Consider the following 17,598-nt stretch of genomic DNA (forward strand, 5'->3'; position numbering starts at 1 on the left):
CTCTCATAATTATGGCTAAGTCCAAGTCCTTTAATGTCCAAGTTTGCAGATGATACAATGGTTGGCAAGGTTGTTAATGACAGTAAAGACAGTATGCTACTGCAACAGGACCTAGAAAAGTTAGGCAGATGGGCTGAGAAGTGGCAACTAAAGTTTAACATTGACAAATGCAAAGTACTGCATTTAGGTAGAACCCAAGAGAAACATACCAACTGTGTGGTATTACACTCAGGGAGATGGAGAATGATAAAGCCCCAGGGATAATTGTGCAGTCAGATATGAAGTTCTCTGAGCAGTGCAGATAGGCCACAGTAACAGTCAGGCCCCACCTTGAGTATTGCATACAAGGCAAAGGCTACATTTTAGGAAATATGTAAAGTTGCTAGAACTAGTACAGAGAAGGGAAACAAGACTGGTGAGAGGAACAAAGGTTTTCTCTTACCAAGAAGCTTAAATTCTGCAAGTTGCAGCATTTGGAGACTTCACCTGCATGGTGATCGGACTGAGGTGTATAAAGCTTTGAATGGTTTAAGCAGGCTTAATGCTCATGAGATACTTCTGCTTGAACCTGAGGGGGAACAGATTCAAATTGAGTAAAGATAGTTGTAGAATAGATGTGTGGAAGTTTGCCTTTAGCCAGCAGGTAGTTGATTGCTGGAACAGACTTTACTTCCATCTGTTGTTGTGGAAGTTGATAGCTTAAATAAATTTAAGGCTGGACTAGACAAGCATTTGGAGTGAACGGAGGACAAGTGCAATGGGCAAGTTTTTTTTTTTTTTTTGGCTGATGCTATATAAGCTTGCTGTCTTGCATCATATGCCTCAACTAATGCTAATAAGCAGAAGCTAAACAGGTCCACATCCACAGATGGATGTTGTAGAGAAATATTACTCATACAGCATTGAGTGTGACACAGGATAAAGTCACCTGCATTCAGCCCTTAGGCAAAGGAATTGGCTCAAAAAGTCAGAGGCGGTCTCCAGAGGAAGACAGCGGAGCAATCCCCCATATGGATACTACAAGAAAAGAAGACATCCAGACCCACCAAGTGGAAGTGCTTCCTGTGCAACTGCACTAGTGACGACCCAGGAAGGAAGAAAATGCCAACACAGTAAGTGGAGCACAGATGGCCTCCAGTGTTGCACAATGGTGCAACACTGGAGGCCATCCACACAGCCGTATATTGTGCTGCCATAGCAGCCACTAGGATTAATGGAAGAGAAATGAGAGACCAGCAGCAGAAGAACCAAAAACAGAAGGAACCACCAGCTTGGCAAAGAAGACTTCAGAGGAAAATAAACAATAAGCAGAAGAATTAAGAATCAAGACAAGCCAATTGACCCAGTACCAACATGGTAAGAGTAAGAAACTGATTGGAAAGGTGAAGAGCATCCTCAAGAGACAGCATCCACAGCAAACAAGACAAAAAAAAAAAAAAAAAAAAAAGAATAGAGTACTTGGACGTAGAGCCTCCTCACACTCAGCAAGAGACTATTCTGAGAAGACAGGAAAGGGAACTGACCACATGAGCAGAAGACTATTGAGGAGTTCTGGGCCAACATATGGAGCAGGAAAGTAACATGTAACAGCCAAGCCCCCTGGATAGAACTAGAATGCAAGAAAACAAAGGACGTATACAAGAGATGAGAGTGGGAGATTCAGGAGGAAAAAGTAAAACAGACTATCAAGAACTCACAACTTGCAAATTCCAGGAATAGATAACCTCCTCAACTGCTGGTACAAGAAGCTCACTTGTGCACACAAGCACCTTGGCAGAGCAATTCACCCAAATAAGGCATCCAGAGACAATCCCAATGTTTCTCACTCAAGGAATCATATATATGAAGCCTCAAGATGAATATACAAGAAACCTTGCATCTTCATTGGCAAAATACAGGTCAATCACCTGCCTCCCAACGATGTACAAGATCCTGACCAGCTGCATAACCAAGAAGATATCAGACCGCTTGGACAGCCAGAACATAATGGCCAAACAGCAGAAAGGAAGCAAGTGGCTGAGCAAAGGATGCAAGGAACAATTAACCATTGATGCCATGGTTATAGAGCAAGCCTACAAGAAGTGCCAAAGCCCATGTTGCTTAATGCAAGGCCTTTGACTCAGTGCCTCATAGCTGGCACTGAACATCTACTAAGTCAATCCATAGTGAAATTTCCTAGGAGAAACTATGGCAAAATGGTGTACCACCATTAAAGTTGAGAACATCACAACCAAGCCAATCCCCATCAGGATGGGATTCTTTCAGAGATTCCCTGAGCCCACTCTTGTTCTGTCTAGCACTTAACCCACTATCCACCATGCTTAACAGCAGCAGGAAGTAAAGATAAGACTTCAAAGGAAGGAAGGAAGAACCTATACACCCTCACCCATCTGATGTACATGGATGACATCAAGCTCAAGGTGGCAACCACGAAACAACTCCAGCAACTACTCTGGATCACCGAAGAATTTAGCAATGATATTAGGATGGAATTTGGTCTAGACAAATGCAAGTCCTACAGATTTCACCAGGGAAAATTAGCCAGCCAAAACTACCAGCTGCAGACTGGTAAAGAGATTGAAGCCATGACAGAGGGAGAAGCCTACAAATACCTGGGGGATGATGCAGGCTCAGCAGTTACAGCACAAGGAAATTAAGGTCTGCCTGACAAAAAATACCATCAGAAACTCAGAAGCCTGCTGAAAGCAAAGCTGAATGGAGGGAACACAGTTAAAGTCATAAGCACCTATGCAGTCCCAGTGCTAACATGCTCCTTTGGGGTCAGAGAATGGACTAACACCGAGCTGGAGGATATAAGAAAGACAAGGACAAAGAGCTACCAACACCACCCAAAGACAAGACCAGGTAGCTAGGATAACACATCAGAAGCTAACAAGGATATACCAGTTTATCAAAGAAAGTGTACCGTACTACAAGTATGAACCCCAGGCTGTACCAGAGACCACAGCCCACAAGCTGTACTGGGACAGCGCCATAATAACGGACAAGGTAATCCCACACAGCAGGCTGGTTGGTTGGTTGATTTTATTGGTGCAAAAATGACTACAGTTATACTATGCCAAGAAAACAGCAGACTGGACAATCCTTGTGGACAAGAAGGAAAAAGCTACCTATCTGATTAACACAGAAGTACCCAACAATGGCAACCTGCAGAAAACCCGTGGGGGGGGTGAAAAAAAATCAGGAAGTACAGGAACCTAAGACAGGAGATCAAAGATGTGTCATATGCAACAAGTAATAATCCTTGCCGGTAACGACGCTGAAGCCACGGAAATCCTCTACGACATTGCCCGCATTGCCCGGCCATACGGTTTGAAGATCAATGCTGGTAAGACAAAGGCCCTGACAACAGATGGGTCGCAAGCCACCATCTATCTCGAAGGCGTCCAGATCGAGCAAGTGCAGGACTTTAAATACCTTGGGTCGCTGGTCCAGGAGAAGAAAGTTGCATCCACCATGGAAATTCACAGCAGAATTGGACAGGCGGCCACTGCGTTCGCCTCGCTCAAATGGTGTCTGTGGAAGAGGACCAACATTTCCACAAAGACTAAAATCCGACTCTTCCGGACTTTGATCCTGCCCATTCTTCTTTACGGATCGGAAACATGGATTTGTCTCAAGTTAGATTTGAACAAACTTGAGGTATTCCAAATGCGATGCCTGCGGCAGATCTTGGGCATCTCTCTTCGCGACCGCATCACTAATGATACCATCCGCGCCAGATGCCAACAGCAACCAACCATTGCCGACCAAATCCAGAAGCGAAGGCTCAGATGGTTTGGCCACGTATGTAGAATGGGCACGAACAGAATACCATCCACACTCCTTTGGAGACAACGACCCACCCAATGGAGCATCCAACGGACCGCGCCTAGGAAAACGTGGGCCAAGCAAGTGGAAGATGACTTGAAGAGCCGACGTCTCGACCTTAACCAGGCCAGGACTGAAGCCATGGATCGTAAGGTATGGAAGAACATCACAGAGCAAGTCCGAAACCCTGCGGCACCTACAGCAGCATACTGGTTGCGTGGCCAACCGCCTCCCCCAGCTGCCAGCTAAGGACCAAAGAAGAAGAAGAATAACCATCCAATCATAGTGTCAACCACTGGTATGGTGCCAAAGAGCTTCCATAACAGCCTAGCAGCAATAGGTCTCCCAGCAAACATCTACAAGGAACTCCAGAAAGTTGCAATCCTGAACACCTATAGGAAAGTCAGAGTTCCTCAACAAAAAGTAACACCAGACATAACCACCATGTGTACTTGGTAGCAATACCTATCATGAGGTGGAACCTCCAATTGGGGAGAAATAATATAAAGAGCAATAATAATAATTTAGCCTCAGGTTTTGATATAATCACAGAAGTGGTGTTGGCTCGTGGTGTAACAGCAGTCCAGGAAGGGCTCTCAAACTTTGATAATCTCTAAAATGATAAATTAATTTATCTGACTCCTCTTAAAATAAGGGAATCTGTACAAACCCTGCTCCACAAATGAAATTAACAATTTCATTTGGTTTAGAATTTTGACACAAGAAATAAATATACCTGTCACTTTTAGTCTATATATCAAAAAAAAAAAACAACCAATGAGAGAACCATAACTTTATAAAATAAAACTGTTGCATTACCAGTAAACAGTCACATTTAAAACTATAACAAAATTTTAAAACATTTTGCCTCTTTGCTCATGACCCAGGTTCACAATTCCCATCTTAGTATACATTATGCCAGTGTATTATGTTTATAACAGAGTGTTCATGAGTGATTTGCATCATGTGGACTGAAACCCTGACTTCTCTGGGATCAGTAAACTCAGCTTCAACTGAAAAGGCCTTTAAGAATTCATCCTGGACAGGATTCAAACACAGACCATCAAAATGAGTTACAAGACTACTAAATGATCCTAAACAAAGGACAATATGGAGGTCTCCAGCATCATGGCCTAGCTGTAATAAAAGGATTGTGGGCAAAGGAGTTGACTGTTTTTAGTTTTGTTTTCTACCATAGTTTAAAATCTCAAAGACTGAAATGTGTGGCATTGTCTTTAGAATACAAAAATTTAATTAAGCACAAAGTGTTCTACTTATTTAATTTGGCTACCTGCATGATTCAGTAATGCCTCTGAACTCTCATATCACACAGTTCTTTTGTCATTTCATTCTAATTGCATTCAGTTTATGCTTAAGAGCTAGACAGAGCAAAGAGACAATGATATCAGTAGTTCCAGTGTATTAAAAGTGGAATCAGATTTTTGTTTTTATCTGACAACTCCTGATAAATTAGGAGTTGTCAGATAAAATAAATTTGATAAAATATCAAATTAGATCTATACATAGCTAAGCAGCAGAATACAAAACAAGAAATCTGCATCTCTTCCATGAAGCACTGTTACATGATAAGGGTGCTTCCATAGTTGCCTATTTTTTAAAAATAAATACTACAACAAGCATGTGTTTGACCCTCTTTTCACCAAGACTAACCCAGAGCATTACCAGGAACATATTACCCAGTTCAATTCTTATTGAATGAGGATAAATTGTACTGCTGGATGTGCAAGACAGAGCAACAGCTTATACAGCAAAATTGTTGGAATAAAGATGTGCAGGCATCAAGATCACTGGACTTATGCGATTAAAAAGTCTGACCGAATTAATATTTCAGAAATGGAGAATCTTACCAGCTATTTGGATGGGTCGCTTTCCAGTAGGCTCCTTGACACTACAAGGGGTGGCTAATAAGCATTTATCATCACCTAAAAGTATTGGGTTAGGGATTTGAAACTTGGCTGGCAATTTTATCCTTCTCTATGTAAGCTAACCTTCTAGAGCTACGCAGTTTTGCCTATATGCAGATAAAATCTTAACAGGCCTCTTGAATAAAACTACCCACTTTAAGCAGAAAGCCAGGTTCCACTTGATTAGTTACCTCTTGTAATCTATGGACTTGTAACAGTTTTTTTCACTTTAGGTAAGAGGAAGTCTGAAAGTGAGAAGTCAGGAGAATAAGCTGTGCTGAGATTTTCAAAGTCCACCTGATGGCAGCAAGTAGGTGCAGTATCAGCTAGAAAGCTGATGCCTTTGAATGGCTTCTGACATCTATTCAAGTTGATATCCTCTCTTAACTTTCCCAGGAGGTTTCCATAGCACTCCCAGTGATGCTGTTGCCTTTTGGAAGGTAATTCCTATTACCTTCCAAAAAGGTAATAATGATATCTTTAGTGTCCCATAAGACTTTTTTGGCAGACAAGTGAACTTTTGTTGGAATTGAAGATGGTTTCAGTTGTTTGGTCATCTGTTTTGTTTACAAGTTTTAGTGATGTACCCTGTATTCATCCATTGTCACAGTTCAATAAAAAAAATTCTAACAACTGTGTGGAATACTCCTGTGGAGTTTTTGAGATGTTAATCTCTGAATACAGCAGGCTGACACATCAGGCATGTGCAGAAACTTACATTATGGAGCAAAGAGACATGGCTAATGTTCACTCCATTTACTATAAAATTTATGGTCTCATCTCAAAGACTAGCTATTCCACTTTAACCACAACAGAAGGTTCTGTAGGTTTGTGCCTAAAAATTCTCTGCCTTGCAAATTAAGACATTTTGTAGTGGATCAGACCTCAACCATTGCCAGCATACTAACCTCTTGCTGTATTAATGGCTCTAGTTCAGTAACACTAGAGTACAAAAATGCATACACTTCAGTTCAAACACATGTGACTACTGAATGTGGCATAAGGTTGGTGTATTCCATGTATCTTGTGAATTCCCTGACCTTACTTGATCATCCTAGAGTATAAACAAAAAAAAAAATTGATTTTATTTATCAAATATGTAACTAATGTTTCTAAGTGAGGGTAAATACTTATTGACCGTCCCTTATATACATATATACTGTCCCTTATATAGGGACTCCAATGCTTCTGCAGCTTCTGAAAGAATTCCTTACAGGCTTCTTTTGGAATTACTAAGAGTTCTGGTTGACTAATTTCCCCAATCATTACATATCTCCAGTCTTAAAGCCCTGTCCCTCTTTCCAAGGAAACTAAGATTTGGGAGGGAATCTTAGGGAGCTAAAACTGTTGAGTATGGGGTCAACAGTAATGCTTTATAAGAAATTCTTGAGTGGAAATTGCAACATGTGCAAGGACATTGTCCAGGAATACTGCAAAACAGTACCACAGTAGTACTGCTTTGCACTATTCTTGTTTTACTGACCATGCAGTAAAAATTCACAGTAAACAATGCTCTGCAAGTTAAAAAAACAATATAAGTGTGATTGCCACATTTGTGGAAGACCATCTTGTTTTTTTGAGCCTTACAGATGATTTCTATTGTTGTACAGCGCAACGGCAGCTAAAGGTCATTATGTGCCAAACAATGGTAGAAGGTAACAGGCCTTATTAAAAGTGAGATGTGAGATTTAAAGCATTATATTCTGTCATACATTTTATCCTTTTTAGGAAAGTGAAAACTGCATCAATGTCAGATCTGTTGTCTAATATTTGTTGCAAAGTAGGTGTGATTTGGGCTGCATAGTTTGATAAGGTGGTTTACCATACTCCATTATAGAGAGGGCAGTCAACAATGATGTGCTGGACTGATTTGAGCATGGCAGTTCGGACAAGAAGGCAGGTCTGAGGAAGAGAAGATAAAGGTGAGTAAGGTGTGTATGTCCTATTCGTAATCTTGCAAGTGTGACTTCTTCCTTTCAGTTCGAGCAGAAACTAGATGGCCAAGACTGGAGTTTCAGTTTAATCGGAAGGAGTTTGCCTTGTTGGTTTTGCCAGTAAATCATACTTCGCTTTCTTATAAGACTTTTATAATTGGTGAAAGGAATTTTGAAAGAGTCATCAATTGGTTGCATGGTCAGCACTCTCATTGCCAGGTATGCCAACATGGCTAGCGACCCAACAAAATTTTATTACTTTCGTGTTCTTAGCTAGATGAGCCAGCAAGTTTTGAATATTACCAAGTAGGTAGTTATGCAGTCAGATATGGAGTTTTCTGAGCAGTGCAATAAAGGCTGCAAGAGTAGCTCATGGTGTCTTGTCAATGATATACAGGAATTTTGCTAGCAGGGATGAGAGGGCGATTGTCCCCTTGTATAGGGCAATGGTCAGGCCACACCTTGAGTACTGTACAGGTCTGGATGCCTCATTTTGGGAAGGATATAGAGCTGCTGGAATGCCTACAGAGAAGGTAAACGAGATTCGTGAGTGAAACAAAGAGTTGGTGTTACTAAGAAAGGTTTAAGTGCTGCAAATTGCAGCTTCTGGACTCTGGTGATCTAGTTGAGGTATATATAAGGCCTTGAATGGATTGAGCAGGCTCGATGCTAATGGAATTCTTCCTCTTGCTCAGATTACTCACCTGATGGGACATAAATTCAAATTGTAGAATAGATGTGCGGAAATTTGCCTTTATCCATTAGGTGGTTGATATTTGGAACAAACTTCCATCTTTTGCAGTGGAGGTCAACAACTTAAATAAGTTCAAGGCAGAACTAGACAAACATTTGGAGTTAATGATTGCTCTTAAAAATTTTTAACAGCAATCACTGTCTGTGGTTGCAGATTTCCACCTCAGTATCATCAAGCAGGTCCCACTCTAAAATGACACCACATAGCACCACACAATGGGAGAGTTTTATTTATTTATTTTTTGGTTGATGCTATATAAGCTTGCTTTCTTGCATCATATGCCTCTACTAATGGTAATGGTATGATGCTTTCTTGGTTGCTGTAAAGCGAGAAGGGCACTCAGAGAGTGCCCTTCTCGCTTTACAGAGTCGGTAAAAATAATACTATGGGTAAACTGCTGCAACTTTATAGTTTCTAGCGCCATTTGAATGGCATAAAGTTCAGCAGTAAAGATACTGTATTCTAAAGGTAACTAATTAGAGATTATAAATGATGGAAGAACAACAGCAGCACCAATGTGGTGATCAGTTTTGGAACCATCTGTGTATATCCTGGTATAAGATTCATATTTCTTATTTCATAAATCTCAAGTAGAGATTTATGAAGCTGGTTTACATTCTGTGAAGAAAGTACTTTTTCCCCATTCTTGAAGGGACAGATCACAGGTGGCAGGGCAAAAAACCCATGGAGGAGTCGTGAAACTAGTGGTGGCTATTTTAGAAAGGTCAAGCTGCCAATTATCAAGTAGTGAGCAAAGACTAATGCCAGCAGGTCAATTTATTGATGGATAAATGGCATACAAGTTCTCCCAATCTGGTGTAAATGGATGTTTCCAAGTTGGATGCAGGGGTTGGCTTTTTATTTTGATAGCATAATTTAGCAGTAAAAGTTGTCTTCGTAGAGAGAGTGGGGGATCGTGAGCTTCAACATACAGGCTCTGCACAGGAGATGTGTGGTAGGCTCCAAGAGCAATGCGAAGGCCACTATGGTGAATAGGGTCCAAATCCCTCAAAATGCTAGGTCTAGCAGAGTTGTAAACTGGTGACGCATAGTCTAACCTTGATCTTAACAATAGCATGATATAAATGAAGGAGTGTTTGACAGTCAGCACCCCATGTTGTAGCTGATAATACTCTCAAAATGTTTAATTTCTTGAAACAGGTGGTTCTAAGTTGTTTAATATGATCAAGAAAGGTCAATTTTTTATCTAAAGTTAACCCAAGGAATCGAATGGTAGGCACAACAGGTATATCATGGTTCCCCAGCTTTAGAAGTGGGTCAGGGTGGAGATTAAGTTATCAGGGAAAGTATTTTCTGTGAAAACCCGGTTATATAGCTGGAGTAAGACATGAAGCGACTTTTCGCTCAGCTCTTTCAACATGACAGTGAATTCCGTCAGATCCAGCAGCACTGTGTTTCGAGCTGTTAAGAGCAAGCCGTGGTTCAATTATGGTAAAGAGACAGTTGTACATTTGATGGTGGTCTGTGTTAAAATTTAGGGTCTGCTTTTCAGAAAGGGACTTTAATTTCTGAAAGTTTGGCGAGTACGAGGATATGGCAGAGGTTTCAGCAAAGGATTCTCCGAGAGTGTTAGCTATGTCTTGAGGAAGTGAAACATCATTGCTGTTTATATTCAGTATTGATAGATGCAGAGGAGGATATTTATTATACATTTTTCTAATATTTTTCCAGATGGTTTGTGTTTTAGTGGACCATGTAATAGTTGAAGCAAAGCGTTTCCACGACTCTTACTTCCACGCTGAATGCGTCTAGCATTGGCTCTGGCTTTCTTAAAGTGTACTAGATTAGTAGCAGTAGGGATTTTGCGAAATTTATTCCAGGCTTCATTTTTCTCTTGTTTAGCTTGATTGCATTCATTGTTCCACCAGGGTTTTGATCTTATTCTATGACTTATGGACACTTGGTATTGCTGCTTCAGTGGCCAGCAATATTTGATTTGTTACATAATCAACCACATTATTTATTGACACATTTGAAACAGCTGTTTTTTCCAGGATGGCTAGTTGCCTATATTTTACCCAATCAGCTTTGGCCAAGTTCCATTTGGCAGCTTCATTATGACAAGGTGGTGAATTTGATTCTACATGACAGACTATTGGATAATGGTCACTACCCAGTAAACTGTCATGAACAGACCAATCAAACAGTGGAAAAAGGACTGGTGAGCATATGGAAAGATCAATTGCTGAGCTTGACCCAGAAGGTAGATGAAAATAAGTGGGTAAACCAGTATTCAGTAGTGTCAGATTAAATTTATCTAAAAGCTTTTCTAGTATTTTTCCTTTTCCTTGTTTATCATGTATTCTATCACCCCACAGAGGATTATGTGCGTGAAAATCTCCTGTGATGCAAAAGGGAGGAGGGAGCTGAGATATAACAGTTTCAAGATCAGTGTAAGATCTGTCTTGGTTAGGGGAAAGATATAAGGAGACAATGGTAAAAGAAAAACGAAAGGATATTCAAGCAGCTACTGCTTCTAGATTTGATTGTAACATTAATGGTCAGGAAGGGATATTGGAGCCGACTACAAGTGCAGCCCCTCCACGAGTTGAATTGCTTACATGAAAAACTTTTCTGTAGATAACATGTTTAAGTGAGGTAGCAACAGAAGCTGTTAAGTTAGTTTCTTGGAGGCAGAAGGTAACTGGATTATACTGGAGAAGGAGATCCCAAATGTCATCAAGGTTGGTGTGATACCCTCTACAATTCCATTAAAGGAAACTGGGCATTATTTGGGTGAAGTGTGGTCCTTGGTTTCTGTCTGAGGTACTGTTGGCTTATGGTGACCAGATTTTCTTTTCGGGAAGTATGGTCTTCCTGTTTCCATCTCTTCTTCGGGGAAGAGATGGAGAACGGAGTCTTTGAGGTCAGTGTACGACTTCTATTGAGTGGACTAGACCTTTGTTTTTGGGTCATAGCCATACCCCACCTGTAATGATTTTTCACCAGTAATGATGGAAGACAAAGTGTAGTCAAAGTGTGCAGCAGCAGCAGAACACTGAAAGATCAACATGAACTAACCACTATGATCAGCAAATATGCTAAGCACAAAAACTCAAGACTGACTGACATGTCTCATAAGAAACACCAATTTCACTAGCAACTGTGCAGATAGTAAAACATCTATCACTTTTGATTAGATAACAATGATTGCATCATTCATTTTTAAGAGTTGAAGATGCAGCCAGAGTGGGGATAATCTTCAGTGGGCAAGTAGCCCTCCTTAAACTTGGTGAAACCACTGAAAATATTTTGACTATTTGACATTGTCAAATTTGGTTACAATTTTCTCCAATTTAAAACTAAGTTTGATGCAAATTCACTACTCAGTAAATCAATCATTTTAAAGTGATAAAACATAAAAAAATAGTTATTCAACATTAGTTTAGACTGACGGCACATAAAATGGGTGATTTGTGTATTCACTACATCTAGAAGATTTACCAAACACATTGCAACTTCTTCTGACAATGATTTCACAATACAAGATCAGTCTGAACTTTTTAATCACATCTAACTTTTCCCCTTTTGGATCTATTTGTTCAATATTAGTTCACCATTCCCTCCAAATGGACAGGCATTTGGAGGGAATGGTGTGATTTTTTTTTTTTTGGCTGATGCTGCATAAGCTCATACGTTTGCTTTCTTGCATCACATGCCACTACTACTACTCCAAAATGATCTGCAAGCGTGTATAGCTTGCATATCACAATATATTGTCCAGTTTCCAATAAACCACTCTGCTATTGTTTTCTAATTATTTTTCCTTTGGATACCTTTTGTAATAATTTTTTAAAACAATCAAGTATCTGTTTTAACTCATTCTAATTGAAAAATTAGAATACTGTTATTATATAAATAAGATTTTTTCATACCTGGACAATTTTGTTCATCAGATTTATCTTCACAATCCCAGGAGCCATCGCAGTGCCACTTGATAGGAATACACTGATGATTTTTACAAGAAAAGCCTTCACATGGCAGAGTCCTATTTTCTAAAAGGAAAAACTACTAATCAATACTCAAATTATGCAAATAAATGCAATTATAACATGAATTTAGTATCAGTATGGAAAGTGATAAAAGGAAACAAGCTTATATAGCATTAACCAAAAATATATATATAAACAAAACACTTTCAACATTGCCTTCTCTTTAATTCATTAAAGCCTAATTAATTTCTAGTAAAAATGAATATAAATGACTATATTTAGATCATTTCATTTTCATTATGGATAATAAGATTATTGACTAGTTTTAGTCCATATTCATTATTTTTGTTCACAAAGAATGTTTTACAGTAGTATAACACATCTGCCCCTTTAACAGGTTAAAACCCATCCCTTTTTAACCTTTATTCCCTTGCACTGTCAACTTCAATAAGGACACTCATGCAACATCTATTTAATCCCCACTTAGTTTTAATTAATAAAAATTTATTTTTAGCTTTTTTACTGAATTGAAAATGGGGATCTATTAAGATTTGTTAACTCCAATTTAAAAAAAGAAAACCAATAGACAGTTTTATTGCATTTTCTAGAATTCAAGGACCATTGAAACTCATACTTGTGGCATCTGACAGATGCCCTGTGAATATCTATTTTTTGTCAGCTGTTCACATTCAGCCACTGAAATCAAATCATTACAGCAAGGTTTGCTCTCTGTTCAATCCCAAAAAAATTTAATGTCTCTTAATTCATAGTATATCAAAATGAAAACAGAAAATACAGCTAACCTGTTAGAAAATATAAAGAAAAAGTACAGGAGGATTTAATTTTACTTCGGATTTATAAAAACTTCAACAAGTAGTCTGGCAGACACTTCCTACAAGCAGAAAGAAATTTCATTCCTTAAAATTAGCATGCAATGTCTAGGAAAATTCCAACCAGCACACCAAGGAAAATTGCATACAGAAATATTATACAGCTACAATGCATTTCTTTAGAAAGATGTTATAGCTCTATTTGATGTTTAAGAAAATCTACTGTAACATTTTTTTTTTATGTACATAGCACAAACTGTATCCTGTATACAGCTTGCTAAAGTAGTCTTTTTTTCAATTCTGAAAACAGCATTTCTCAGTTCAAAAATTTTATTACCTAGCTGAGTGACATGCAACATAAGGCAGCCTAAATAAGAATGTAAACATTCCTTAACCAGCTGTTCTGAGCAATGATGGCATCTGCTCCATAAGTAATCCATGTCCATTACAAATTTAATTAGTAATATTGTAATGATCTTTACCTTCTCTTGACTTCATTGCAAATGTATGCTGCCCAATGAAAATTGTATGGGGCACGTGCATGCATGTCTGTCTAAAATTACCCTTAAACATCCCACCCAGGGAGATTGAAAATGCATAAAGGATACCTATTAAAGTGTCCACATCCATATTACAGAGTGATTTGGAGAGGCCATCTAACATGTAATTTCTAATAATTCCACCATGAATCCAAGCCAGAGTGTCCACAACAGGGTGCCAATTTTAGAATGAGCACCCTGTCTGTTAATTTATTGAACACTATCCTGTAGAGATAGGCAGGTCCTAACCCACTATATAAGGCAATAGTAAGACCACAATTGGAATACTATTTAAGTATACAGACTTCATTTGACAAAAGACAAAGCTTCTTGAAAGGTTCAAAAGACAGGCAACTTGACTGGTGAGATCAGCAGAAAGATGCCTGTATGTGAGGAAAGATTCCAATTATGTGGGCTACAGAGCTTGGCAACCAGGCACCTCATAGGTGACCTGATTGAGGTTTATAAGGCTCAGAGGGATTAGTAAAATGAATAAAGGTGGAATTAAGTGTTCTAAACAATTAGAGAAGTAGGGGTCATAAATTCAAATGACAGGGCTTGAGGTTAAGATTAGACTATAGGAAGTTTTCTTTTAGCCAGCAAGTTGATAGCTAGAAAAGTTGCCCTCACAGGTAGTTAAACTGACAATTTGAATAAATTCAAAGGTCAATTGAATACTTACCTGAGTGAAGAGGGAATCAACGTGTTTTCTTATCTACTTGGTAGAGGTGGGTTTTTTTTTTCCTAGTGCAGCAAAAGCCTGTGGCTTCCTTGCACTAGATGACAAATACTATTAATATTGCTATTAAAGAAGGCCTCACTATACATGTCAATTATTTTTTTGCATACAGTTCCTCTTTTACTGTAGCATAGCATCCAAACAAATTAGTCACAAGATTACCCCTTAAATCCATGATGTGACTGCAGTATAACTGCATTCCTGTCTAGATTGTTGTGCATTACTTATTTCACTAGTAATTATTACTTGTTACCCTTTGATCCCTTTTCGTGGATACATCTGCACTTCTCGAGTCCATAGGGGACCTCCTCTGATCCAAGGATGCTCTCATTATTATGGATTGCAGGTTTGCTGACCTCTTTTTCTGCCTCACTTAATATAAATGGATAGAGCCCATCCACCCCAAGTGCCTTATTTATGTTTAACTTCAACAATCTCTCACAAAATCGTTTAGCTCCTGTAATTCCCCCATTCCAAAAAAATTCCTCATGTGAAAAATGTAAATACAAAATATCTGGTTTGTCAGCAATCCAAGTATAAATCAGCAGTTATACCATAGATATCTAACAGATCAAATGTAATTCATCTCTTCTTCTAGTGTCTACATAAAGATCTGATATCTTTTCATTGCATTCTCTGCCAGAGAATTCTACCTTAGGTTGCCTAATGAGTTTCTGACTTGACTGCAGATTAACTACTGCAGGTTTCCATATCTCTGCATAATTTATAAGCATGCCATGTATTTTTCTTCTCACCACAAGTCTAATCTGTTCCCCTAACATCCATTTAGGTCTAAGCCTTCAATTGTACTTTAGTTGTTATAAAATGCCTAGAGGGTTCCATGATTACTAACCCTGTATGCATCCCATTTAGAATTCACAGTTGGGAACATGATCAGATAGTCCCATTGAATAAATCTGAAAGACTATATGACACCATTTTAGTCACCCTTATAAATGCAAAAGCCCTTCTTGACAGCAGTGTCACATTTTTAAGTAAATCCAACACCAATACAGTGATTACTCCCTTAATGTAATTGGAAAGAATTAGTGGTTCTTTATCTACAAGTTCTTAATAGATGAAAAATCACTGCTGATATCAGATCAAGAATATTAGTTTCTCTCATTGCCTTTCTGGTCTAGAAAACAGACATCCGATAAATCCAAAGCTTCACTATTATGTGAGTGACCAAACCACATAGTCAAGTCAATATATAGAAAGTTAAAATCCTTCATTATAAGAAATTCTGATTTACTGGCCTTTGTGTCTGTGCAGTTTATTATACTCATTCCAATCAATTCGGCCTTTAATATACTCCTACTCTGATTTTTGTTTTCCCAGTGTTTATATGAGAGACTAACTCACTATTGCACTGGCTATCTGTGTCCACTGGAAGCCCTGCATTAGATTAGATTTTTTTTATGTGCTTCTTTACTAAGGCCATAAACCCACCCCACCAAATAATCCTGTCTGTCTTTTCTGAAGGGACTGACTAGCACATATATGATTGAGACACCAACTGAAATAGAAAAATCCAAAAGACACTGGCCTGTTAGTGTTTCCTATGCAGTTAGAATGTAGTAGTAGCATGTGATGCAAGAAAGCAAGTGTATGAGCTTATGCAGCATCAGCCAAAAAACACCATTCCCTCCAAATGCCTGTCCAGTTCCTCCTTGCTATCAACTTCCACAATGACAGAAGTTTGTTCCAGCAATTAAACACCCGCTGGCTAAAGGCAAATTTCTGCACATCTATTCAACATCTGTCTTTTCTTAATTTGAAAATATGCCCCATTAGGTTTGTAATCTGAACAAGTGGAAGGATCCCATTAGAATTCAGCGTGCTCAACCCATTCAAGGCCTTATACACCTCAATCAGATCACTGCACAGGTGCCTAGTCTCCAGCCACTGCAATTTGTAGAACTTAAGCCTCTTGGTAAGAGGATCCCTTCATTCTCCTCACCAATCTTGTTGCCTTTCTCTGTACACGCTCAAGTAAATCTACATCCTTCCTAAAATGAGGCCTCCAGACATGTACGCAGTACTCAAGGTGTGGCGTGACCATTGCCTTATACAGAGGGATAATCAACTCCTTTTCCCTGCTATCAAAATTCCTATATATCACTGACAAAATCCCATGACCTGCCCTGGCAGCCTGTCTGCATTGCTCAAAAAACTTCATATCTGCCTGCACAATTACTCCCAGGTCTTTTTCATTTTCTACCACCTTAAGTGTAGTACCACACAGTTGGTACATTTCTCTGGGGTTACTTCTACCCATATGCAGTACTTTGCATTTGTCAAGGTTAAACTTCAGTTGCCACTTCTTAGCCCATCTGCCCAAATTATCTAGATCCTGTTGCAGTAGCACACTGCCATTGCTGTCATTAACAATCCTGCCAACCTTTGTATCATCTGCAAACTTCGACATTAAGCCTGATATACCTTCATCAATATCATTGATAAATATACAAAACAACAGTGGACCCAATACCCTGTGGGACTCCACTAATAACTTTAGTCCACGAAGAGCAGCACCCATTGATTATCACTGCCTGTCTTCTCCCACTTAACCATCCTTTTATCCATTGTAGCAACTTAACCTTAATACCATTCTGCTCAAATTTGTACAATAGTCTTTCATGTGCAACAGTGTCAAAAGCTTTCCTGAAATACAAATAGATGATATCAAAATTATTTTTTGCATCCAGTTCCTTTGTTACCACATCATAATATCCTATCAAATTTGTCAGACAAGACTTTCCCTTAACAAACCCATGCTGTGTCTGAATTATTGCTGCAGTCTTGTCTACATGATCCTGCAATGCATCTTTAACCAGTGACTCCATTATTTTACCCGAAACAGAAGTTAAACTAACTGGTCTGTAATTACTCGTGTCACCCTTTGATCCTCTTTGTGAATTGGGGATACATTTGCACATCTCCAGTCCGTGGGAACCTTGCCAGAGTCCAAGGATGCTCTCATAATTATGGCCAAGGGTTTTCTTAGTTGCTTTGCTGCCTCCTTTAATATAACTGGATAAATTTCATCCACCCCAGGTGCTTTTCTTATGTTTAACTTCAACAATTTCT

The 17,598-nt window shown here is 39.0% G+C and overlaps 1 protein-coding gene across 1 annotated transcript in view; it reads right to left on the bottom strand.

Annotated features, from left to right (window-relative positions):
• LOC150077534 (low-density lipoprotein receptor-related protein 2-like) overlaps positions 1–17,598 on the bottom strand; it is a 496,886-nt gene that overhangs the window by 463,987 nt on the left and 15,301 nt on the right. The window contains exon 4 of the mRNA XM_090385933.1: positions 12,341–12,460. Within this exon, the coding sequence (XP_090242059.1) occupies positions 12,341–12,460 (120 nt within the window). The remainder of the gene's footprint in view (positions 1–12,340; positions 12,461–17,598) is intronic.

Source organism: Mastigoproctus giganteus, chromosome 12 (assembly GCF_048544385.1).
Source record: "Mastigoproctus giganteus isolate SK-2022 chromosome 12, ASM4854438v1, whole genome shotgun sequence".
In the NCBI taxonomy this organism is placed as follows: Eukaryota; Metazoa; Arthropoda; class Arachnida; order Uropygi; family Thelyphonidae; genus Mastigoproctus; species Mastigoproctus giganteus.